Below are 26,383 nucleotides of genomic sequence, written 5' to 3'. Positions count from 1 at the left end.
AGTTTTTAGGAATAGAGTGATAATTGAGCCCTTGGAATGAAAGGCTGTAAACGCTTCGTCTCACTGTGAATTCTCAGTGACGTATCGGCATGTTATGTCTATCTAAATTTTGCAGCTGGAGTGCATCAAAAAGTTACTTGTCATAGTCAAATTTATCAACTCATTGAAACTCGTAATAATTATTCGGTAATTTTCTGAAACTACAAATGAGATTGAGCACAAACGCCGCCGTTAAATGAAACTATACAATCCAGTGGAGTCTCTTTCTCTCATGTCCTTCTCATAAAGAGAAAACATTTTTAGGAATAGAGTGAGAAATAAACTGATGCGTTTTGCTTGGTTCGGCGAGAATTCTTACACCTTAATTCGTACCGGCATGGTTTGTAATGTCTGAACTGAAAAAGCTGGAGAGGGTAAAAGAAATTTAAAATAACATTTCACAGACCAACTCATTGACACTCGTGATCTTCATGGAACATGGAGGGGTTTTTAAAATTGTGTATCAGTCACTATCAAAACACTCAAATAGTTTTCCACAGCAACACTGGTGTAAACGAACCTGTAATTTAAACTCCATAATAACTTTGTTTTAGCGTGTTGATAATATAATAGTTTCGTTTCTTAAAACACATTGCACTTATTATTTTAGGTTTTTTTGCTCTTTTAAGTTAAACTTTTACAAGCCAATTTTATTCGACAGTATTCTAAAAATTCTCTAGAACGGTGTGGTGAAAGGGCGCCAACATCTTTACGATAACAAAATCAATATCGATCGATAGATGATGCCACAGGCACAATACCCACGCCGTGAAGACCCCCTCCGTCTTAACTAACATGCAATTGAAATTACTTTATACTGAATTGCACCTTGACACGGTGACAATGCGCTAATGGCGTAAATTGTCCGCTAGTTTTGTGGAATTTACTGGAAAATTCCCTCTTGGGGTTGCTTTTCGAGGGTGGTATTTGTGAGCTATGCAAACAATTTATTCAAATGATTTCACTTACTAAAGCTTTACGTAATTAGTGGGTGTGTGTGCGAAGATTAGCCCAAATTCAATCTCATCGTGGGATATTGGTCCTAATTAAATTTTTAATTCCCAAAACACAGTCCCATTTGCTGACCTCTGTTATATTAACTTGCGTTTGGTTTGAATGTGCAATAATAAGAGGATAATGCGTTGACAGTATCCCCTCAATTACCTCCGTAATAAAACTGCCTTCCAAGGTGCAATTTCAGGGAGAGGACAAAGTGTATAAAGTTTGCCATCAACATAAGTTAATACGCAAGTTATATAACAGGGTGTGGGTCATATGCTCCCATGTCCCAGAAAACGGCTTCGCCAGCAATAACCGGTTTGGGTCTATTGTTCTGCAACGAGGCGTGAAGATTTAGTTGTATGAACTTTGGGCGTGTCTATTTGATCATTGTGTTCTGTGGCATTGCACAATGGTAGACTTTTTATTGACCGCGGGGCCATAGTGTGCCTTGAGTGGGGAGATCGCAGTGTAGTCATCACCCCCCTTGAGTGAATCACGTAGAGACGGATCTGCACAATTGCTTGACCAGTTTTTACGCCTCTGATTATAACTTTGCTCTCTATGTATGGACACCATGTTTCACAATTTGGGTCGGTAAAGGACAACCAACAGACGAAGATTCTCGATTGCACCATCTACAAAAATATGAAGTGGAAAACAGTAATGAGAACCACAGTGGTCATCAGTCTTCAAGGGACGGACGGTCGGATGGACAGCCTCTTCGGACGGGAGACTGCGCCATTTCAGTGGGCCTCAACAGTTCGCGCTGCTGACCCCCTACACCACGGATGCTTGCATCAGAGAATCTTCAAGAGAGAAACTTCGCGTCAAATTGTAACTACTCAAGCAATGGTTGGGTGATTTTCGGTTGTTAACTGATGATGGCATTGGTTGACAAAATGAACACCAACAGAATATTGGTTGACAAAATGAACACCAACAGAATATTTTTCTTCGCGGAAACCTGTCTACAAAGAAGTGATGTTATACAAACTATCGATCGCGCGGCTACCTGATTCGTTGTTATATTTCTTGGATGGAGCATTTGAGCTGGTATAAGAAAAAAAGAAATGGAGCCAGCCTTGACGGGACATATTGTATCGCAACGAGGCTTCTACATCACCGACAGCATTGGATTCGAAGGAACTGGGCGGCATGAGAAAATGTGCTATACGAGAACAAACATTATTTTTCCCCTCAGCCGGATGAACAACTTATGCAACTTTTGTATTGACGTCTGACAAAAAACCCGATTGCGATTAATTTCGAACCCGACGTCCGTACTACCCTCTCAGCTATGCGACTCCTCCCTAATGACAAACTCTCAGTTCACACTGTGCAAACAAACTTAGCTTGTCACAATACTTTACTGTGGGTTCGCTATGTTTGCTAAATGACTGATTGGACAATACCTCCTGGATATTTTCGTCTCGTTTGCAACACTGAACCTTTTTGAAGACCTAATGTGTCATTATAGACACTTGTTTTCTTAGCTCGAACTGTTTGCTAGGACCAAGTAGGCTAACAGAACTAGGTTGTATATCATTTCAAAATAAATAGTATAGGCCATTAACAGCGACTGCTATTGTACATTTTAAAGGACTTTACCAATAACAACTTAAGTAGCTACTTTTTTTACCATTTTTGTTAGACTTGATTTAGGGTACATTTCGTCAGGTTATTGAGGTTTATGTAGGTAACTGAGGTTGTATTTAGGATCGACAAATTATGGTTTTAGAAAAAGTGGTTGAAAGACGTTTTCGATATCAGGCAACAGTTTTATTTTTCGGTAGGTTTCCGTAGGTTCCACTCTTTATTTTATTTTTTATTTTGTTTATATCAACTTACCAAATTTTTATTTAGGGTTTCAGGAAGGTTTTGTATTTTTAGAACAATGACAACAGCTTTTATATTTTAACCGATTTATTTGGTTATTTTTTATTTATTTGTTTGTCTTAGGAATTGGCTATTTCGATTGCTAACAACTTTAGCAGTGAGATTTAGGGATTAGGACTTCATGCGTTGAGCTAAATTTATTTTAAAGTATAATATCACACGGGATTGCTGTGTTTATCCTTTTATAAATAGCTCTTGGAAGTTTATTTTTTACTTTTAGTATCGGATAATATGCTTTTCACATTGAGGCAATCTGTTTTTCACTCTCTTTTTTGTTTTGTTCAGGAAAGCTTAGGGGAACACATAATTATCGATTCTTACTTTGAGTTTCAACAGTTAAGATTGGATCAGAAAGTAGGGCCTGTAGGTCTTCGTTTTGTATTTTAAGTTTTTTTTATTTTTTTTGTCAGAACATGAGCATTTTCAAAACTGTTTCTTAACTTTCTAAGCAGGTAACTTTCAAAGGTTTTAGCTTTTTCTAGTTATGTTACTAGTTGCTCATAGGCAACGGCTTAGGTCTAGAAGCAACTTGCGGAAGGCAAGCTCACTCCATCCAAGAGGTCAGTTTGTAGGGTCTAGAGACTTAAGGCATATTTTAACGAGTAGGACCCGATGTTGAGCGTGTTGTCTGGAACCCTTCCAAGTATGAGAAAAAAGGGTCTTTAATCGTCATCTTCTCCAAGACAGGGCAGATTTCGGGGAGAGGGACACAATCACTAACTAACACCAGTCCCTAAACCAAAAGTCTCCGCTTTCAACAGAGTTAGACGTGGTATTAAAGATTCTTTTTTCTTATGGCTTTTGGTGAAGGCATCATTGAACTCGACTGAAACATAGAGTAGGATTAAGGTAACCTTTTAAGTCGAGGTTACAGAACAAGGTTTAAATAAGTAGGTTTTGTGGTATGGACTGAGCTTGTTTCACGCTAAGGTGCAGGGCTTGTGATGTCAGTCCCGTTTGTTTTGGGTTTCATGTTTCTGTCTGATCATCCAGGGCTGATTTCAGCTCATTATGGTTTATCAAGACGACGCTTGTAATCTCTATTTTTGCCTTCTTCCCGCTCCCCTTCAATTTACAGAGGTCGAGGCTATCGCCGTTGGTGATCCTCATTACACGACTTTCGATGGGCGCCACTTCACCGCTCAGGGTTACTGCGAGTACTTGCTGTCTTCAGATTGCATGGCAGCTAACTCGCAGTTCGAAGTGGTGCTCATCAACGGTCAAAGTTCCAGTACTTATCAGACGGCAAGAACAGAAGCAGTCAGAGTTACTTTGGGCAGTACGGTGAGTGAAACATTTTATGAAGAGGCAGTGACCATTTTTTGTTTCCGTTTACTAATTATTGGCCAATGATGAAACCGATAACATCCAAACGGTTTATTGCCTAGGCTACATCTTTAAAAAAAAATTATGAACAAGAAATGTAGGCCCTGTAAAAATAAAGTTGTGTGGCCCGTCCAATTTCCAGTACTTATCAGACGGCAAGAACAGAAGCAGTCGGAGTTTTTTTTAGTTTGTTCATAATTTTGTTTAAGTGTAAATACATCTAGACGGGCTTCAAAGGTGCTTCTAACGGTTGGAAACCTCGCACTATGCCTTGCCATGCGAAAATACATGCGAATCATTTGTCCATTATGCTTGCCCTACCGCGTGGCCTACCGCGTGGGCAGTGGTGGGGCTTACGTGTTGGCATCATTATTGAACACAATCTTCAATAATCAACTAAGGCCGGCCACATTATATCACCATCACTTATGTGAATTAGTGTGGGGTGAGTAATCTGAAATGAAAGCTTACAACTTACTTGAAAATTGGGAAATAGTGGTTTTTTTTTTTTTTTTTATCTAACTATAATTTCTTTTCAAATCGGCAACAAATCGATTAGACTGGGCCCCTCCGAGCCTCGAATTGTGACGTCAGATGTTTAGGCTGCAAATCGATTGACAGTAGTTTTGAACTAAACAAGACAGTGCCGCTTGGTGGTGCTAGATACAATTAATGGGATCGCAAGCGCGCGTATTGAATAATGAATGGTGAAAATACTGAGCCGAAGTTATTGACTTAAAAAGGTATCTTTACCTTGCCACATTTGTAGGTAATCCTTCTCCAGAGGGATCGCCAGCAGGTCATCAACAACATCAGAGTGGAAACTCCAGCCTTCTTGGCCAACGATGTCAGTGTACGGAGAAGCGGTGGACAGACGGTAAGTTTACTCACTTTCGACGACTTTCCCAAAAAATAACAAACGTTTTTGGTGGCGATAACTTTTGTATTATGATGCGGTTATTGCTAAGATGGTATCGACTTCTTCTCAAGTCTTTGAAAGCCTACGCTCAATTTTATAACTTTATTCGATACCTTCATTATTCCATACTCGCAGGATTCGATACTCACATCTGAATGTGAATTGTTAAAATAATAGCGAATCATCTTAAAATTAGTACGTCGTACTCTCCTAGAAACATCACACCAATCTTTGTAAAATATAGACGACAATGAACACATCAGTTTTATATTTTGGTTGGAAGAAAACCTTTAATTTAAATTTTAAATATGAAGTCTATGCACAGGTGATGCAATCATCAGTTGTGGTAGCAACTGAAAACCCAAATAATAAATGTACACTACTGAGTTGACTACTCCTAGATTCCTAGAAGTAGAACTATTTCGGTTTCGTTCCGCTATGGTCTCCCGTTATGGGAGATGCTCCGCTATCTCGAGACGATATAGCGGAACGAAACCGAAATAGTTCTAGGATAGGAATACATAACTACTGACCATGGAGCAATCTAGTTTATTGCTCCATGTACTGACTAAGTACTACTCGGTACTGTAATATTATAATATAATTGCACAGTACCTGTTGTCCTTTTTTTTCTTTTCTTGTTTAACTCTAAAGGGAAAGGGGCTATCATATCGATAGTCTACTACTTGTTTCAAGTTGTAACATTCATTGATTGTTAACCATCATTGCAGGTTGAATGGTACATTTGTAATTGAGAGATAAAATGCTTGTTATAATTGTGACAATGCAAGCTCAATGTTTTTAAAAATGCTTTCATTATAAAATCATTGTCTTCATTTACTATCACCATGGTCACAGTCTGTGCTGACGAACATCGGAGTGCGCGTGAAGTGGGATGGATCGTCCGGAGTGAAGGTACTTCTCAACGGGACTCTCTTCAACTCGATGGTCTGTGGACTCGGCGGCGATAGCGACGGAGATACAAATAACGACTTTACTTCCAGCGCAGGATCACTTGTAAGCTAACAAATTTTTCCCACAAACATAAACATTATTTTCTTCACATCCCTCCTTTGCCAACTTGTAAAACTATTAAGCCATTTTGAGGTGTGGTGTACATAGCAGAACATGTTTTCAATATTAAACTGATACCCAATATAAACGGTCCACACCTCAAAAAAGGAAGCCATATTTGCTTTAAGTAAAATCAGATGTTTGTAAAAATGATCCACAAAAATAAATATTTTTAAAATATTGTTGGTTTTCTTTTTAAACAAAGCAACCATGGGATGGAATTTTGTTAATTGAAAATAATTTTCAATTAAAAAATAATTTTGTACAAATGTTGACTGTAATTGTCACAATCGTACATATGACTGAATATTTTGCTAACATTTGGTGGCTTATGATGACCCGCATAATTTGTTTATCAACATTCAAAGTGTCTACTATTTAGTTTTAAGAACATTTATTATTAGAAGGGTACCATGTTTTTTTGTTAAACAAAATCCTGATAAATTTCGTGTTTGTTTTTCAGTCTTCAATGTTGGCATTTGCCGACAGCTACATCGTCAATCCAACAGAGTGTCTTGATACAACTATAAATGTGGCAAGCCCATGCAATTCTTCAACTAGTGTGGAGGCAGCAAGTGTCTGCAATGACATTATTAGATCTGATGGTAACTTAATGTATTTAACCTACTTTTTAACGAGGTGGATGTTTTAAACTTTGTGGACAATTTTATTTTAGTAAAAAAATTATGTCCCTCAAAGCATCGTTGACATGTTTAATTTTTGCAACTTCATGAAAAGAAATGATTTCAAAGAGACCTTCAATTTAAAAAGCAGAAAATTTATAATTTCAACTAAGATTTTAAGTGGAAAATAATCTTTAACTTGTTATTAATCAACAAATATTTTTTTGCAGGTCCATTTGCTGCTTGTGCTGCAGCAATGCCAACTTATGCCAGCAACTTTTACAGTGATTGCCAATATGATGTTTGCGTCTTGTATCCTGATACATCAGGGGCTTGTGATATCTATGCTGCATTTGTGGATACTTGTAACGCAAGGGGTTATCCACCATCTGACTGGCGGTCAGCCAGCCTGTGTCGTAAGTTTTTTGTTCAGTTTCTCTCAAAAAGATTATCATAACAAAAGCAGAGACTTCTTTGGGGTTTTATTCCCTTGTGAAACCTAATGTGATTAGCCTTCAAAGTTTGTTGATCCTATACAACTTAGCTACACTACTTTTCCAAAGACCAATACTGTGCCTGTTCAAAATCACTCCCTCATGTATCACTTATATTTAAATGAGGTGTTCCCACTATGTAGAGAGACACAATACGTAATCTGCAGAAGGAAGACACACCTTGTGTCATGGCCTTGTTTCTTGCATTCACAAAGACTGGTTTGTGAAGGTGTTTTTGTTGAGGCAGAATAATTGGCTTTTATAAGATTCACTCCTGGGACAGGTCTGCATGTTGGTTCCCATACCAATCACTATAAGCTTATTAAGCTGTTGACGGATTAATCAGTAGGGTCTATTATGATGTGCATTATTGATCCTTTAATGGCACACCTAAAAGTCGGCCTTGGGGTGAAAGCATACAATTATTTCTCCATGCTTGAGGGCACTGTTGGTAGTTACTCCACTTGAATGACATACACTTATTTGGAAGAACGCACTGAGTTGCTTTAAGTTAGAGATGCAGCTCTTTGAAGTGACATAAAGTGGTTTTTAGAAAAAGAGATAATTTCTGATCCGAATATTTACATGTATCTGAGAAAGCCTTTTCATGCTTGAAGCCTTTCTCAGGTATCTGATGTCCCACAATTCTATGCAACAATAGTGTGTTTCGATTACTAATTGTAATCACAGGTTATTTTAATGAATATCTTGGGATAAACATGTTAAGTGAGGATTTTGTCCTTTATAATTTAAAGTATACCCTGCCTTTTGAGTCCACAAATTCCTGCTTTGGAAAACACTTTCTTCAAAAAAACTTTCTTCATTTTTATTTCATTTCAACCAAAGGGGTAAAAGGTAGCAAATAATTAATGAAAAAATACTTCATGGCCATGCGTTTCGACCCTAGCAAATTCTTTCTCATACAATAAAAAAGATGTGAAATACAGTAACGAATTAATTGATAATTGTCCAACTCATTTAAAGAAGCTCATAATAGCATGCAACAAATAATGTTTAAGAATTATAATTTATAAAAATCTTAAATCTTCTGAAACTGATTTTTTGTAGTTGAAATAATACTTTATTTTTTCACTTCAGCCTTAACATGCCCACCGAACTCGACATATGGAACATGCATCAGCGACTGCGAAGTGACATGTTCAGATGTCAGGCGTGGCGGGCAACTAGAGAGCGCTTGCAATGGCCTACCCTGTGTTGAAGGTTGCATCTGTGATGTTGGCTTCTACCAGGATGGCAATGTTTGTGTACCGGAGGCTGAATGTGGATGCAACTACAATGGAATCTATTACATGGTAAGAATAATATTTTGGCTTGACATTCCTTTCAGATGAGTCATTTTTGAGAGGCTGTAATCGCTGCACAAGTTGAGAATTAAATTGTTTCAAATAAATGGTATATAAAAATTTGTTTCCTGTTGACTTAAAGTAGCTTATTATGTATCAATACCTCCGAGGTATGAGGAAGTAAGATTATTTTAACTTAAGATGTTAAGCCGTTTCTTTTGCTTGCAAGTTTGACGGCTGGGGAGTGGGGGAACAAATTTTGTAATTTGTTAACTTCCTCACATCAAAAACAAAAAGAATATAATTAACTGGAGGGAATGGAAATCATGACAGGTGGAACTTTGGTAAATTAATGTATTGGTTTTCAAATTTCAGTCTCAACATCACTCCAGAGTTTAACTTTGTTCTTTGTCTCTCTTTCCTGTCACCAGTATAACGAAACATTCGTCACTGAAGGATGCATCGATATATGCACATGTGGTTTGGAAGGAAATGTAACCTGTGACCTACAGAACTGCAGTGCTAACTCAATCTGCGCAATCACTAATTACGCTTACGGATGTGCCTGTGCTGAAAGTTATGAGGGAGATGGTATTACATGTGATCGTAAGTACAGCTTGATGGAAAAATGGTTCTGTCTGGAGAAAGTGCCACATGGGTTTTGTCCTTAATCAAAGTGACCTTTACAAGAAAATAATGACTTTTGACCCAATTTTTCCTAAAAAGGGCCGAATTTAACGGCTCTACTAACCATAAGCATAGTAAAAAACGAAGGCACTGGGGAAAAACAGCTGCTCCTAAGTGATTAGCCATTGAACAGGAAAGTGTTTAGATTTAGAAATTTAGAAAACTTCCTGTGACTCTGCAGGAGGAAGACACTTTCAAAGTTTGACATAAACTTATTGGTAGCAAAAACATAAAATAAATGGGATGGAGTTCATTTAGATTTTACCCTAATTAACTGTTTATTTTTGCTTTTTGTTTCTTGAAGGTGTTTGTCCATCAAACCTGTTCAGGTGTCCAGAAGGAACTTGCATCCCAAGTGACTGGGTCTGTGACGGTTTCCCTGGTGATTGCTTGAACTTTTATGATGAAGACGAGACACTTTGCTGCGGTAAGCAAAAAACATATTTTACAAATAGAAACTAAGTAGGATTTGAAACTTTGCATGGTGAAAGTACGATATAGTAAGGTTTGCTGTACCACCATGTAACGATTATCTCTAAATGAGTTGGGGGGGAGGGGTTTAGGATGAACAGACCGTTTGGTTTCAACCTGAGTAGGCCTATGCTCTGATTGTCTCCTGGAGAAACTAGAATTTCATAAAAGTAGATAAATAAATCGTTAAGCATGGTTTGGTCAATCTAAATTGAAATTGAAATTCCCATGACTGCTGTAGAACACAAGCTAAACTTGTTTTTGTCCTGTGAAAGAAATTTCCAGAGTGATTAAACTTAATAAAAAGTCTTGTTTTGCAGATGTAATGAATGTGACTGACCATTGTCCAAAGCCTGACCACTTCCGCTGTATTGATGGAATATACATCCCAAATTCCTATCTGTGTGACGCTATTGATTACGATTGTTCTGATAACCAAGATGAATCAGAAGAAATCTGCTTTGGTAAGTAATTTTGACAATCATCTTATGCGATAAAGATTCACTCTTCTAACCACCCCCTTCACCCACCCCTCACCATCTACCAAGAACACTCCTCCCTCATTGTGTTTAATAGAAACATTTTCTTTTGTACAGCAAAACATGCAAGTTAGTTTTGTTAACAAAATCTAATGGCAAACAATCTCAACGTGTCAAACAATCTCGGTCCCTTTTGTTTTGCCTCTGGGTGTCAAATCTGCCTAGAAAGCTTTTAATGTATCACAAAATGTCCCTAAAATATTTCAAAATTTTCAGAATAGTTAGTAAGGCACCGCCTACACGTATATCCTACACACTTCCATGTACAACTATATTTAATTGTTCGGTTTACAGGAACGTGTCCAAATCCAGGAGACATTGTGAATGGTAGAACTGGACCCCAGAAGTCTCTTTACCGTGATGGGGAGAGTATATTCTTCCAGTGTTTCGCTGGATACACAAGAATTGGTCCCTCGTACATCACCTGCAATCTGAGTGTATGGTCAGATCAGTTACCTGTCTGCCTGGGTAAGTCAACAGATTATTATCGATCACAGACTTTGGCTGAGAATTTCAAACAAGGAATGTACTTTTTTCTAATTTCAGTTTACAAAAGTAACACAAGATCTACCCTTCATGATGATACCACAATCATAGTTATCGCTGCTTTTATATTTCTCAAATGGAAAGACATGAAATTTTCCTTCCTTCAAGTTCATGTCCAAATTAGCAACTTGTTTTACAGGTAGATTTCTTTTGAATGAAGTATAAGGCATCCTGAGCACAGTCGTGGCCATAGCTATACAGGCATGCAACTCTTCAGCGTTTCCGCAGAATTCCGCGTTTTGTTTTTCTTTTCGGATTTTTTTTTTTAGCATAACATATGCCTGGTAACAACCATTACAATCATGTAAAAATAAGCCTAGTACATGCTAACAATGCACCTAAGAGCATAATAAACCTCAATATTTTCTAGGTTACCATTGTGGGTATCATGTCTCGTGGCGTTTCGGCTGCCTCACTCCGCACTTGCGTTGTGCCTTTGCAAATGTTCCTCTCTTTTTTTCAGCGGGCAGTTGCATGCCTGGCTATAGCTTTGAGTTTGAATACGGGGTTGGTTTCAATACACTGATTATCCTACCAGTCAAATTTATTACTTGAAAATTCCCATTCTTGTATGTTTTCCTTTGTCTGTTTGTACCATTATAACATTAACAGCATAGTAAAAATGATTTTCCTTTTCTTAACAGAAAACTGTATCATTCCAATTCCACCTGCCAATGGTTTCATTGATGCTATGGCGTTCAACCACAGCGATGTAATTGGATTCTCATGCGAAGTTGGATATGATCTAATGCCAGCAGGCACCCTACTGGCATGTGATAGTGGAGTCGTCAATGGAACAGTCCCCGATTGTATAGGTAACATCAGTTCTAATTAACACTACACCAACTTTTGTCAAAAGCTATTTTTTAGTCCTTGGATAATTGCAAATAGTAAGGAAATGATCGGCTGCATATTGCGCCACATTACTTGTCAGTACTTGTGTCATAGTTTGTAAACATTTTTAAGAGTTAAACTTCTGTTTTATTTTACCTAGATATCAACGAATGTGCATCTACACCATGTATGAATGGTGGTACCTGTTTGAACCAAGTGAATCAATACACATGTATTTGCACTGTTTCCTGGACTGGAGATAACTGTGATATGGGTGAGTTCCTGCTTACTTTTCAAAGCTTCTTGGTACTTCAGGGATATTATCCCCAGGCATGCCAGGGCCCAAATTGTATAGAGCTGCTTAAGTAGCTAGGTACAAGGCAACTATGCTAAACAGATTAAGTTAGCATTCGAAACAGCATGTCATGTGCACTACTTATTACTGATATTTTACTAATTTGTTAAGCAATATTTTCTGCTTAAGCAGCTCTTTATAATCAAATGCAGTTATTTTGTTTAGTTGGTTTTTGACACTGTCTTCTCAATGCCTAATAAAAGTAAATATGAGTTATACAAGGAAACTTTCTGATGCATTAGAATGCTTGAATGTATTTAACTTATCTGTGGTCTTTTAATTATTTCTTGATGTTTATTATTATTTTCTCAGATATTGACGAGTGTACTCTTGGTCTAGATACTTGTTCTGCCAGTGCAGCATGCAGCAATACCATTGGTAGTTATACCTGCGCATGTTTAGATGGATACAGGGGTGATGGATTCGACTGTAAAGGTAAATTTCTCATTTTTGTCAACCCTGCTTTCATCCTTTAAAGCATGGCCTAATTTCATGGCTCTGCTTACCGCCAAATTCTGTGCTAACAATCGCCATTCTCCGCTCAGTGTGCAAGCAAAAAACTTCTGCGCTAGCTAGCTGTGTAAGCAAATAATGCCTAGTAACATGGAGTACACACACACACAAGCAAAAATGGCCTGCTAACCTGTGAAATACACTTTACAAAAGCATGGAATTCCATGCTTCCAATAGTGCAGATTATTTGCTTACGAGTAACCATAGCAATGAAATCGGGCCAAGGTTTTGAGAAAATTTGGGATGATGTGATTCCCACCTTCATGCATGAGTTTGTTGAAAATGTTTGCATCTACTCTGCTAAGCTCTAAATCATACTTCAAAGTGAAATTTTCACTTGAAATTCATACAGTTTGGAACCTTTTTAAAGTTTTTATATTTTTGTCCAATCTCATCACCTTATTTAAATATGTTAAATAAAGCAATTTTTTTTATTTTCCAGAAATAATTCTCCTACCATTTGGTCCGGACGCCTCAGACGAGCTTCTAAGAGACACATTTGACCAGTCTGCAGTGGATTCAAATCGTAGAATCGTTGATCAAGAAATGCTCTCCAGGACCATTCGACCAGAAACAGGCTTTCCATTTGGAGGCACCTTCTACCCTGCTCTTTATGTAAGTTGTTCCAGTTGTTCCAATTTACATATTTCATGGGAAGGGTCTATAGTCTGAAAAGTCTACTAAATCTTACACCATATGTTCATGATTGTCAGCCCTTGTTCTCAATAATAGTGTCCTCCTTTTTTCAAAAAGGACAATTTCATGTCTGCTCTTGTTAACAGCACTCCGGCCATAGAACCCAGTATTAAATATGTACCCAAGTTACTAAGTTTCTAACCAACATTTTTCTTGAACCTTACAGTTCATGGACAATGGCCTGATCATTTTCATGAATGAGAATGACCTGAAGTTGGGCTACCCCAATCCATTTAGCGATGGCTTCTCAGATATAAATACGGTCCCTATGGTCGCACCATTCTGGGCAGATACTGATTTGACCACCAGCCAAGGAGAGGTGTACTATAAGGTATGTTAATGATTTACACACATTTTGTAATGTCCTTAACAAAGTCGTTATCGATTTGTAATGTTTTTACAGTTTTTACAACTGTGGCAGACGTGAAAGGAGTTGTATTTAATTTTGCCTGTTGACCACAAAATGCTCTGAAACATAATGAAGACAATTAGAGCATACTAGTCTAAACATTGAATTGTCAATCATCACTTTTTTTTCAGAACCAGCACTACTTAAAGTCGATTTCTACATGGTGCTAACACAAACCTCAACTGATTTTAACCCCAGCCATTCAAAGTTTCAAATCCAACTTCAAACAAAATGACCTGAAAGAATTCAATGATACCATTTCCTATACGGCTTCTTACACTTTTGATATCTTTGCCAGAGTCCCCATGTAGAAGACTAGTTTTCCTTGCAAATTGATTGCAAAGTTGCAAGGGAGCCTAACAAAATGCTGTACCGTTGCCATCTTAATAGCCAATTATTATTTGAAGTATTATTATTTTTAGCAATGGTACATGTACATGCTTGTGTTTTTGGAGTTGGTCTCATAAATTTAATTTTTTTTCATTTGCCTGTAGATTTACCAACCCTCTACTTCAGCGACGGATGACGCTATTTTGGCAGAAGCTAGCGGGAGAGTTCGGGATCAGTACTCTGAGTTTTCAAACTTCAACGCTTCATGGATGATTGTCATAACGTGGGAGAACATGCCCTCGTTCATCCAACAGAATGTAAGTTTAGGGGCCACTGAATATATCTTTGTTTCTTTAAAAGACATTTCGTTGTATCAGCTGCAAATTTTAACCAGATTGACAAAAGCACAGGCAGCTTCCCTGTATCAGCTGCAAATTTTAACCAGACTGACAAAAGCACAGGCAGCTTCCCTGTCAAAAAAAATGACCGTAAATGTTTTGCTTAATACTTCTAAATCAGTATTAATAATTACTGATAAATAAAATTTAATATCAAAACAAAGGTACCACAAACAGCTTCAATGATTAACTAAAAAGGGCAAGTTTTTGCCAAATCAGCAAAAAAAAAACTGTTGTGATACTTCACAACACAAAACACAAAACGTGGGAAAGATTGAAAGGTTTTATTATAATGGAAGTTCTTAATACTAATCTTTTGTTATTTTCAGGAAACAAACACATTCCAAGCAGTTCTCCTCACCGATGGCATCTTCAGTTTCTGTATATTCAACTACCGAGAAGGTGAAATGCTATGGGACTACGATTCTCTGGCTAGCCAAGATGTCATTATCGGTTATAACGATGGTGCTGGCTTGTACGTCAACTCACAGTTCCTGAACCCTCCGTTTGCAACAGGGGCCAGCTCCTTCCGCCCTGACCTGTTTAACGGAAACACAAATCTGAAGGGCAGATGGATTTATCGACTTGAGAATAACACCATAGACACTATCAATCCCAAACGCTTCTGTCTGGATTGGTACAATACTCAGCCGGACCCAAGTGACTGGGATCGTTTTCTTGGTGCTTGCCCATGCTCTTTCAGTCAAGGAGGTAATGATAGATCCTACTCAAGGAGAGCGCCCTCTAGAGGACGCGTATCAAGTGCAGCCTCCCGCCGATTTTCTCAGGAACTTCTTGCTGAAATAGAGGGCTTTGAAGGTAAATATTCAGTTTGTAATGTTTTAATTTTAAAGACGACCTAAACATTTATGAAACAATAGTTTTTCTTTTATCCCTGCTGGGTGCAACAGAGTGTGTTTGAACTCTTTTGAGAGAAAAAACTCATTCCAAGAAATCCACATTCCCATTTTAAATTTCAGTTTGTATCTGTTTTGGCCACTCATAAGATTAAGTTTGTAGTATTTTTTAATTTTGAAGACAGTTTCACATTAATACAACAGTAGTTTTTATTTTAACCCTGCAGCAGACAGTTTGAAACCTCAAGCACAAAAAACATTCATGAATTCCACATTCTCATTTTAATTTTAAATTTGTATCTGTTTTGCCAACTCATAAGAGCAATTTTTTCCATTCTCTTTTATGAACAGGACCTTTCTGTCTACAGACATCCGTACCTCCATTTGATACTGGGGGAATGCGTTGCTGTTATCGTGAAGATCAATCCTTGATCGTTGGCTACGAGACTGACTACTTAATCAGTGTGGAAGAGAGATATCAGTATAACTACCAAGGAGACTCGTATGAAGTCTTACTTTCAAAGTGGCTGCGTAAGGATCTTAAATTTGTCACAAAATTTTCATTTAAGGGCAGGGTGTACTTTTGTCAATTACTCCAAAGGTTAATGACCAAAACAACTTTCTCTGTGAGATTATAAACAAATAAAACAACCCCCCTTTGTTGTTTTGGAGAAAAAAGTAATCTGTTCACCCCACAATTTGGATCCGAGAAAGGCTTCAGGCATGATGCCTTGTTCAACTGTGATCAGCAAATTATCGCAGGCTTGTTATTGTAAGCACACTAAGTGAGGATACTAGACTTTACCAGTTACCAAGTATACACTGCCTTTGAACTAGCAATTTGTTGGACCCTCAATTTCTGTTTGAATAAAGATTTGAGCCGTTTGGAGAGAGAATCTTTTCAAAGTGAAACAAATTGTTAGGTTACAAAAAGGGACTAGATTGTTTGAGGTAAAAAATGGCACACATGAAATATATTTTACAAGCCCCAAGAAGCTACTTAACAAGATTATTGTCTGTTAAAACACACTTCAAAGATTAATGTGATAATTTTTTGTATATTCACAGTGGAAGATTTCTCACCCAGACATTACTGTTGCAAGGAATCAAACGATGAAGCCTTCTGCAATATGTACTTTGAGAAGCGACCAGCTGGAAGCTGCAGTGGCTATCTACCTCCACGAACAGGTAATTGTCACATTTTTATTTTGGGGTCTTGAGAACAGGGGACAATTGTGTTGGCTCTGCTGATCGTAAGTAAATAGTCAGTGCTTATGGAAGCAGTTAATTCTGCGCTAACGTCAAGCGTTTTCACAAGTTCGCAGGGAAATGTTAAGCTTGTGCACATGCGTACCCCATGTTACTAGGGCATTCTTCGTTTACATGGCTAGCGCATATATTCAGCAATTATTCCATACCTGAGGCCTAAAAAGTTTAAGGATAAATAAAAAAAATCAAATCTCTGGGGTTTTCTTCAGGTGTTGTTTCCAAATGTATTCTTGTTTTAAATTCTGACAACGTGAAATCCTTGTTATCTCACTTTTTTTCGCTAATTGATGTTGAAACATAATAGATGTTAAATTTGCATCGGGGATAAGAAATTTTAATTGATGTTTAAATATTTGTAAAAAAAAATTCCAGGCTGGATGGTTGGTGACCCTCACATAGAGACTTTGGACGAGATTCTGTACACCTTCAACGGTCTCGGAGAGTACATTCAGGTGAAATTCCCAGACGTTTCTGGCGGGAATTTGTTTGAACTACAGGGTCGTACAGCCCGTGCTATGGATACTGTCACGCAACAACTTACTGATGCTACTGTCTTCGTGGCATTTGTGGCAAAAGCGAAGGATGCACAAACGGTAATTATGTTTACATTTGTTGTTCATAATCGGTTCCCCTTGATCAGGGTATACTTTTGTTTTATCGCAGACCAGTATCCTCACTTGGTGTATCCCAACATATACACAAGATAAAAAGCCAGTGAACATTTGGGAGCAATTAAAAAATGCACCCTTTGTTTTACAGACTTGTGTGTTTTCAGACGACTGAGAGAGGCTTCATTCCTGAAGCCTTTCTCAGACTCAAATTTTGGCGTAGATCAATCATGTCTTCCTCTACACTATTTTACTTCAAGGGGGGTTATTTCTAACAATGTTTTATAATAACAACTGCCCTCTTGTGCGGTTTTGTCTGAACAGTGTTGCACCAGTTGATTGGGGCCACATTGGTTACATCTTGATTTAGCGACAATTGCTCTGTTAAAAAAAATAAGTATATAAACGTACTTGGGGAGTCAACTATTAATGCAACAGTCACAGATTTTTCAAAATTATTAAAACTTTGTACACAAAATACATATTTTTCTGTTAAAAAGAATTCTATTCCTTATGCTGTGACTTATGCTTTTGTTAATGTATCTGCTCCACAGGTCCAGATGACAATGAACGCTGATGGCACAGATGTTGACATTGTTGTGGATAACGTCGCCTTTGATAAGAATCTATTTGTTGATGGTAAGGATTATGAACTCTCCCTTCTAGATTTGTGGGCCATGTCACATACAACAGTTAACAGGCATCCTGTTCCAGGCATTCTCAAAGAAGAGAATCCACTCACTTGTGAATTTTCTTATAAAGTTCTTAGGGATCGTAGGAAATTTTTGTGCTACCAACTTGTGTGCTACCAACGTGGTCAAGTAACAAGCGCTGTAGTTAGTTGCCTCTAAGTTACTTGCCAATGTTACTTTATTTGTGTATTAGGGCCCTTTCTTGAATGATATAGAGTCCCTTCAAACTCTGTATATAAATTCTCTCACAATAATAACAGCAATATAAATATTGACTTAATCTGAAGTACACAGAAATTGTCCTTTGGTGTGATTGTTTGGCCACAAATATCACCTTAAAACTCAATTTCTTGACGTATTAGTCCTGTGTATGTACTCTTATTGGTAGTAAACGCAAAAGAACCCAGAACCCTGAAAGAGTAGCAAGCACCCTTGTTTACAGGTTTCCTCTGGCTGGGGAGCTGCCGTGATTAAGTTCACTTACTACCAGATATATATAATATTGATAATAAATTTATTAGCAAGCACCCTTGTTTACAGGTTTCCTCTGGCTGGGGAGCTGCCGTGATTAATATTGATTAATATTGATAATAAAGACAAAAATTATTGTTATTTCACAGGCGTGTATCTCTTCAGCAACAACCTGCTACAAATTTCTGTTGAGACTGTCGGAAACAGCACACAGCAGAGGTATGTAGCCTACTGGACCATAGGAATGTCAATTGCTGTTAGAAGTATTGATGGAGTGTTGGACATGGTGTTCTCTGCACCCGATGAATACAAGGATGGCTCTAGCCGTGGGTTGCTTGGTAAGAATACTTTTATCTCCTGGGTTAAATTTCATAGAGATGTGTTAAGCACAAAACTAGCTTAGCACAACAAAATTGTGCTTACCAGAATAAAGTTACCAGCCAAACTTTTCTGTCACAAGTACAATTTCTGGTTGGTATCCTGCTTATTGGTGCATAGCAGAATGTTTTTAAGCAATATTTTCTGCTTAAGCAGCTCCATGAAATTGGGCCCTGTAGACGATTGGAGCACACTGTTTGAAATGGGAAGTTGTTGCACTACTGGTGCTTTTCTGAATCTCTACAACTCATTTGGAATATTAAATAGTGCTGACCCACACTTAAGAGTCTGGATTATTGGAGAAACAAATTTTTAAACCTCAAGAGAAAAATTATACCCATAATAATTTTGAGTCAAGGTTGTAGATGATACTCAATTCAGGCATGGTATCCTTCCCTACTTAAATCTGATTTCAAATTTTTGTTGCCCTAGAAAAAAATAGTAAAGTTTTTGTGTTATTGAAAAGTCTATTAACACACCACGTACATGTACGAGTATGTCAGCCCTGTTCTCAATAAAACAAATTCCTACTTTTATTTTACTGTCATTTACTTGACTTCTATGAGAATGACCGTTTGTAGTTTTACATTAAAAATTGTTCCTGTGAATTTGTAACATCACTCTTTCCATTATTTACAGCAATCATTCTATCATGCAATCAATTAAATCCTTTTTGTATGTGTACAGGTGTTTGGAACGATGATCCAAGTGATGATTTCCGAATGCAGAATGAAGTGTTACTAACACCAACAGGTGCTGATGGCACCTACACCGATCCTGACTACTTTATGTTTGGAGAGACATGTAAGTTACCTTTTCAATCTACTTAAGCAAAAGAAGTCTCAGCCGATTTTGTACCCCCCCCCCCCTCCCCCCCCCCCCCCCCCCACTCGGAAGTTAAAAGTAGGACAGTTCTTTCCAGAACTGAGAAGTCTCTCCATTCCAAAAAATCTACTCTGGGGTAGTAGAATATAAAGTAAGCCAAGTTCTTATGAGAACATAAACTACCCAGCAAGTTGATACAGTCATGGTGTTACCTCAAGCCTAATATTTATAAGTTACTTTTTAATGAGACTGTTGTTTTTAACAAGAACACTTGTTTCAAACAAACTTGGATTGTCTACTTTTTACTTGTAGGCAGTCCATGCACTATCTATAAAATATAAAATAAAATAAATTAAGAGGTAGGGCTCAAACACGGAACCATTTTGATTGTCTATGTTTTGCTTGGTGGCAGCCCATGAACCATCTCTACATTGTGAGTTATTTTTGGTTTTCAAGCGAACAAGGGAAAGGGCTCAAACCCTGAACAATTCCAGAAACAGATATAGAAAAACTGATTTTAAACCTGTACACTCTTTTGTTTTGTTGACCAGGGCGAACAACAACAAGTGACTCATTGTTCTTCTACATCGCTGGCACATCCTGGAGTTTTTATAATGATCTTACCTTCACGCCGTTGTTCCTCGATCAACTCATTGCCTCGACAGCGAATGACGATCCCGCATTCCTTCAAGAATCCAGAGATATGTGTGGCACAGACAATCAGTGTTTGTTTGATGCACTGGCCACCAAGAGCTTGACCCGTGGTGTAGATACAAAAGTCCAGAGTGAAGAAAATGTAGCTGAAGCCAGAAGCTTAGGTATGTTTTCGGTTTTGTTTACAAACTTGTTTGCAAATCTGCAGCGCTAGAAAAGATGGTCCTAAAGTCCTTTATATTTCTTTTGGGGCTGTATCACTTCTTCTAGAATTTTGGAAAAATGATTATTTTAAACAAAACATTTACCAATAATCAATTTTGTTCTGCTTGACCCACAGCTAACTTCCCACCCAACATCACTGGTTCCAACTTGATTGAAGCAAGGGTCGGAGTACCGTTCACCTTGGAGACGACCTCATTTGACCCTGAAGGTCAAGCGATCACCTTCTCACTGACCCAGATGGTTCCCAATGCAAATATCAGTCAAGGTAAGGAACTTTTTCTCCTGAAGATGATCGGGGCAAACTGATTGGAATCATGAGTTGTGGCACCATGTGTTCTTTTCAGAACCTGTACAGCGCATTCGTAATGTGTTTGTATATTGGAAATATATGTCTAGACTATTTAGGAAATTGTTTTTACACCGCAAGAATTTTTTTTTATTCATTTCATATTTTTAGACAAAGTTGTAGATAATCAGGCATGATATTCATACTTTTTTGGTCATCGTTGGATTACTGCAATTTACCACATACACATGCACGAGTAGGGTCAAGGCCCAAGAAAACTTCTATTTTCAAAAGAAACTGATTAGCATTTTAAGTTTGAAACAGTTGCACTAATTATACCATCTCATTCATTTCAGCCGGAGTCTTTGACTGGAATCCAAGTGACTTGAACAAAGTGAGGGTTGGGATCCGTGCATTTGACGGAGAGACAAACTCGGTGTTGGAACCGACTGTCAAAATATGTGATTGTCAAAATGGAGGAACCTGTGTGTACGACCAATACACTGACACGTCCAACATTGTGGTGGATAAATTTGCTGTAAGTTTAAAACTACAAGTAACTTCAACTTCTTAACAATTACTCACTTGAGTATATTTAATTTAAATGAGATACTCAATTTTGTCCATGCTTCTTTGAAAAATAATAGCTAGTAGAAAAATAACAGCTAGTATTTATGGAGTAAATCAAATGAAAAACAAGTAGCTCGAAGCAGGATAAATGTAATTCAAATGGGTGTGATTTAAAAAGCAAATAATCTTAAACAGAGACAAAGACAAAGTTTTCACCACAAATCTTATGACATTTTAGAAGAATGGATACTTATTAACAATGGTTATTGTTCGTTTATCATCAGTGTTGACTCTAGATAACCTATACCTCTTCCTTATATGGGTTGTGGTCTGCCTGTGTGTTCAAACATTGTTATCCTGCTTGTTTCCAAGATTCAAATACCATGCTTGTATTAAAACAACCTTGCCTTTTCCTTTTAAAGGTCGTGGTCTGCGCGTGTGATGCTGCATGGACAGGTGATTTCTGTGAGGTGGATCGCAACGGATGTGAGGATGGCCCCTGTTTCCCTGGTATTACATGTGTCGATAACATCGCTCCATTAGACGGCAACACCTGTGGACCTTGTCCTACTGGCCTCGAGGGGAATGGATTCAAGTGCTACGGTAAGCAACCCACTCCCAAGAACCCAACGTCATAAAGCTGTTAAGCAGAAAATACAGCTTGACAAATTTCTTTACTATTAATTTCTTTGCTATTAAGCAAAAATTGAGTCTGGCACCAGCCACAACAATGCAAACTTAATGAGTTATTATTATCATATCTATTTTTGTGGAGATGGAGAAGTATACATGATGTTGTCTTTGTCTGTGGTAATGATTTCATAACTTGACAACAACTTTACACTTTGTTCAACCTGTGAGGTCAGAGATCTCTGACCTCACAGGTTGAACAAAAGTGTAAAATTGTTGTTAATGAATTTAATCATTGGACAGGCTGTATACTCCACAGAGAGCTAAGGTGGTTTTAAGGAGTGAATTAAATGGCCCAGTGACCAGCAGGAATAATGTTGGAAGCACTTTGAGATGCCTGTCGCACTATATAATTACCAATTATTATTATTTTTTGAATTGCAGATTTTGATGAGTGTGCTGACCCCAGCGGTTCACCATGTGAGCAAATATGTAACAACATGCTTGGAGGTTTTACCTGTTCCTGTATGGCGGGATATGAACTTCACCCAGATCAACGCACCTGTTTGGGTAGGTTTAATTAATACATACATACATACTTACATACATACATACATATAAAGGCGTTTATAGGTTGTCACTACACCAAGAATGCAGCGCATTAGATAGGCTATGCAAGCTTTTTCATACACTTCTTGAATTTGCATAACAAGTCAGATTCTCTGATTGGTGTACTTAGTGCATTAGTTAACGCTCTTAGTTTGAGAACATCATCTGAAAGGATTGTCATCCCAGGAATAATATTTTGGGGTAAATTAGACAACAGGTTAATGCATTTTTAGCATGAGTTACTTTTTTACAATTATTTTGATCAAGTTAAGCAGTAAGCTTTTTATTTTTGGTGAAAAGGTTAGGTTTTAGTCTTGGGGGGGAAAAACACTTGGCTGCCTGGAATATCATCATTGAGAGGACAAGGCCATTTAGATATTGCACATTGCACTTCATTTGGAAAATCTCATAGTCTATGGGAAACATTTGAAAGGGGAACCAAGGCAAAGACTAGGGCAACAGAAGCTTTGCCCTTATTGTAATTCAAGCCTTGCACTTATTTCAGAAGTTTAGACTTTTGTTCATGTTTATCCAAACCAAAATTTAAAGCTAGCTTGAATATGTACAGTTAAATACTTAAATTTCTCTTCCTTTATTCTAGATATTGACGAATGCGACTTGCAAACAGACAACTGCCATGCATTTGCAACCTGCAGCAACACCCCTGGTAGCTTTACATGTACCTGCGTGACAGGTTACTCAGATGTCAGTGGTGATGGAACAGTCTGTGAAGGTACGTTTGTATTTGCCGTTTGTATAAAGTGGTCAGTAACATTCGTGTGCAAAACAGGCTTTTTCAAGGGTGAGAATGATTGATGATTTACAGCTTAGAAAGATCTTGAATCTTCAATTGTTATACTCTCCTAAAAGCATCGCCGCTGTGTCCTGGAGAGGGTAGGTTGCAAAGTATACAGATTTGGCATAGAGTAAGAAGTTGTCTAATCTCACTTGAAATAACATGGTGAATATTCATGTTGGCTATCGAGCTGCCAGCAACAAGATTGAGGGTGCTCTACGGTTGTTCTAGGTGTAATAATTCAAGGCCATTGGCCAGTCCAGAAAGATTGTATGAATATTCATCACGTCTTCCAAAGTGAAATCGTCTTGGATTTGGCTGTTTCATACCAAGTAAGCAGAGGCAGTGATCTAGTGAGAGCCATTCGTGTGATATTCACTTTTTCTTTTCAATGACTTTACTTCCTCTTCTGTTTTTCAGACATCAATGAGTGTTTCAATGAGGTGACTGTTTGTGAACTCAACTCAAACTGTGAGAACACCATCGGCAGTTACTCTTGTATCTGTAATATTGGATTCGAAAAGATCAATGGAATCTGCTCAGGTAAGATTTGATGTCCAGTCATGATTACATGTATGACACTTGGGGTCAATTTCACAAAGATAGTCCTAACTTCGAGTCATAGGAGACAACAAAAACTTAAGGCTAATCCTAAAGTTTGGACGAGTAACTCGTTCTAACTTGAGATAAGACTTAACTCTTTTTTAAATCCACCCCCTGTTTTGTATTAAATGTTCCACCAGAGGTCAGTCCAGAAATAAGTGGTTAAACTCATTTCAAACAAATATTTTTCATATTGGTGTTTAAGATTGTATTCCTTTTTAATTTTAAAACCCCATTAACTTGTTTATTGTAATGAATGTTAGTAAAAGAAGTATCTGTTTTAGTGATGTAACTCAATCATTCCTTCCTGTCAACAGACATCAATGAGTGTCAGCTTGGAATGGCCAACTGTAGCCCACAAGGCGACTGCACCAACACAGAGGGTTCCTTCATCTGCAAATGTAGAAGCGGTTTTGATGGAGACGGTCTGACGTGTGAGAACATCGATGAGTGTATCCTTGCTGTTAAACCGTGCCATCCCAGAGCAGCCTGTGAGGACACCTTTGGGAGTTATATTTGCTCGTGTGACATCGGCCAGATTGGAGATGGAATTGCCTGCAGTGGTATGACAAATCAATTTTTTTTATTGAAGTTTTTTTTTACTTTGAATTGGCTTTGCTTTAGACTCCATTTGGCAATTGGAAAGTTACACCATAAATGTGAAGGGACTACAACCAAAGTCAAGGTTTTGAAAAAGGCCCATTAAAAGGTTTTGAAAAGGGACTTTGTAATCCTCTCCTGTGTAAATGGAGACTTGCTGTATTTCTTTTCTTCTTAGTTTAGTTTAATAGTTAAAAAGGGACAAAGCTGGTATGGTTTATTCAGAGTATCATGCACAGTTGTTTGTGTATGGTACATGTAAGAATTATGGTGGTTTCAACTTCTTACAGGCACAGAAAACAACTTAACAGTTTCGGTTCACAACAAGTCAATACTTTGCTTACCATTTTTCATATCATTGACATGACTTAAACATGTTCTTAACATATTTCATGGTTATCATTGATTTCAGATGTTGATGAGTGTGTAGCAAACACTGATGAATGTTCACCTGGTAAAGCCATATGTTCCAACACTCTTGGTTCCTATGAATGCCGCTGCTACGAGGGCTACTCTGGAAATGGCTTCCAGTGTTTTGGTAAGTAAAACACCTGTTAAACTGTTGTGGTACCCGCTGCTATTAATAGGATTCGCACTGCCTCTAGCCACCCGGCTAGCTCGGTTGTCTGGTGGTTAGACATCTGCTCTAGCATTGTAAAAGTCGTGGGTTTGATTCCCACCCGAGTGATTTGCATTTGGATTTGTTTTCTGGAAAGTACAGCGTATACTTTTTCTGTATGATGTTCCCTTTTATTTATGCAAAATTCTGTTAATGTTCAATTTGTTAAATCTATTTTCTTGATCGCAATCGTTTCAATTTTTTGGTTTCTAGATATCAACGAATGTGAACTCAACTCTACCATTTGTTCCATCAATGCCAATTGTGTTAACTCAGTGGGATCCTATTCATGCGCTTGCAAGGAGGGCTATTTCGGAGATGGCTCACAGTGTTTCGGTAAGAAACTGCTTAAATTTATCAATTAGTTTTGTCTTCATAATCCTACAAATTACTTTTTGGTTGATAGTTGTATTCATGTTGTCAAAATTATGTGAACAAATAAATGTTATGCCAATAATGGCCTGGACATTCTGATCCTAGCAGAATCTTTCTCAAAGGCTGAAAGCATGAAAAGAAAGAAGGGTGAAACAAATCTAAATCAAATGAGAGTTTTAATTGTCAAATATGTTATTAGTTTGATATGCATGTACTTACCATTTTCTGGTTGCTTTGCCATATTACAGTACTTTTTTTAAGGATTGAGTAAAATTTAAGAATGTGTTGACATTTTTATCTTAAACCAACGATCTGAAAATAAATTTCACTCTTTCTTAGTGAAAATTTTAAATCTGACTTTATGCTTCAATAACTTTATTGTCTGTTCACTTTTTGTATCACCAGATATTGATGAATGTGCAGAAGGAACAGACACATGTAATGATACCACTGGAATTTGTATCAACAACGCTGGGTCTTACAGCTGCATGTGTTCAGTGGGTTATACAGGCGATGGTCGCACCTGCAACGGTAAGACTTTTTTCAAATCTTCCGATGGACGGCAGATATTTCAGATCCATGGCTCAGTATTTGGGATAATTACATTGAATGCACTTCACTCTAATAAACTCTGAATTGAGAGAAAAATTATTGTTGATTTAGAATATTAATTGTTTTTATTTTTTTATTTAGCAGTAGAATAATTTTTGCTGTTTCAGCATGGTGTGCACTCTTTTCATTTTTTATTTTATTTTATATTTTTTTTTAACTGACTTTAACCAATTTGTAAAATGACACATTTTGTTCTGAACATTTACAACATTTGATTAAAACCCTATATTCCATTTCATATGTGTAAAT

At 37.6% G+C, this 26,383-nt stretch overlaps 1 protein-coding gene across 1 annotated transcript in view; it reads left to right on the top strand.

Moving 5' to 3' along the window:
- Nucleotides 1-26,383, top strand: part of LOC139947888 (uncharacterized) — a 51,071-nt gene that overhangs the window by 5,406 nt on the left and 19,282 nt on the right. Inside the window, exons 2-35 of the mRNA XM_071945725.1 lie at nt 4,016-4,221; nt 5,033-5,140; nt 6,041-6,199; nt 6,720-6,861; nt 7,110-7,295; nt 8,472-8,686; nt 9,109-9,283; nt 9,669-9,791; nt 10,156-10,299; nt 10,669-10,842; nt 11,565-11,735; nt 11,915-12,028; nt 12,422-12,544; nt 13,065-13,237; nt 13,485-13,649; nt 14,222-14,374; nt 14,785-15,274; nt 15,664-15,843; nt 16,381-16,500; nt 16,954-17,174; nt 17,744-17,828; nt 18,502-18,690; nt 19,418-19,534; nt 20,107-20,373; nt 20,550-20,699; nt 21,077-21,258; nt 21,713-21,893; nt 22,365-22,490; nt 23,131-23,262; nt 23,746-23,868; nt 24,246-24,491; nt 24,941-25,066; nt 25,361-25,483; nt 25,928-26,053. Of these exons, the coding sequence (XP_071801826.1) occupies nt 4,016-4,221; nt 5,033-5,140; nt 6,041-6,199; nt 6,720-6,861; nt 7,110-7,295; nt 8,472-8,686; nt 9,109-9,283; nt 9,669-9,791; nt 10,156-10,299; nt 10,669-10,842; nt 11,565-11,735; nt 11,915-12,028; nt 12,422-12,544; nt 13,065-13,237; nt 13,485-13,649; nt 14,222-14,374; nt 14,785-15,274; nt 15,664-15,843; nt 16,381-16,500; nt 16,954-17,174; nt 17,744-17,828; nt 18,502-18,690; nt 19,418-19,534; nt 20,107-20,373; nt 20,550-20,699; nt 21,077-21,258; nt 21,713-21,893; nt 22,365-22,490; nt 23,131-23,262; nt 23,746-23,868; nt 24,246-24,491; nt 24,941-25,066; nt 25,361-25,483; nt 25,928-26,053 (5,715 nt within the window). The remainder of the gene's footprint in view (nt 1-4,015; nt 4,222-5,032; nt 5,141-6,040; nt 6,200-6,719; nt 6,862-7,109; nt 7,296-8,471; nt 8,687-9,108; nt 9,284-9,668; nt 9,792-10,155; nt 10,300-10,668; nt 10,843-11,564; nt 11,736-11,914; nt 12,029-12,421; nt 12,545-13,064; nt 13,238-13,484; nt 13,650-14,221; nt 14,375-14,784; nt 15,275-15,663; nt 15,844-16,380; nt 16,501-16,953; nt 17,175-17,743; nt 17,829-18,501; nt 18,691-19,417; nt 19,535-20,106; nt 20,374-20,549; nt 20,700-21,076; nt 21,259-21,712; nt 21,894-22,364; nt 22,491-23,130; nt 23,263-23,745; nt 23,869-24,245; nt 24,492-24,940; nt 25,067-25,360; nt 25,484-25,927; nt 26,054-26,383) is intronic.

This window comes from Asterias amurensis, chromosome 15 (genome assembly GCF_032118995.1).
Source record: "Asterias amurensis chromosome 15, ASM3211899v1".
NCBI lineage: Eukaryota > Metazoa > Echinodermata > Asteroidea > Forcipulatida > Asteriidae > Asterias > Asterias amurensis.
The sequence above is the reverse complement of the archived record's forward strand: the minus strand, read 5'-3'. Positions and strand labels throughout refer to the sequence as shown.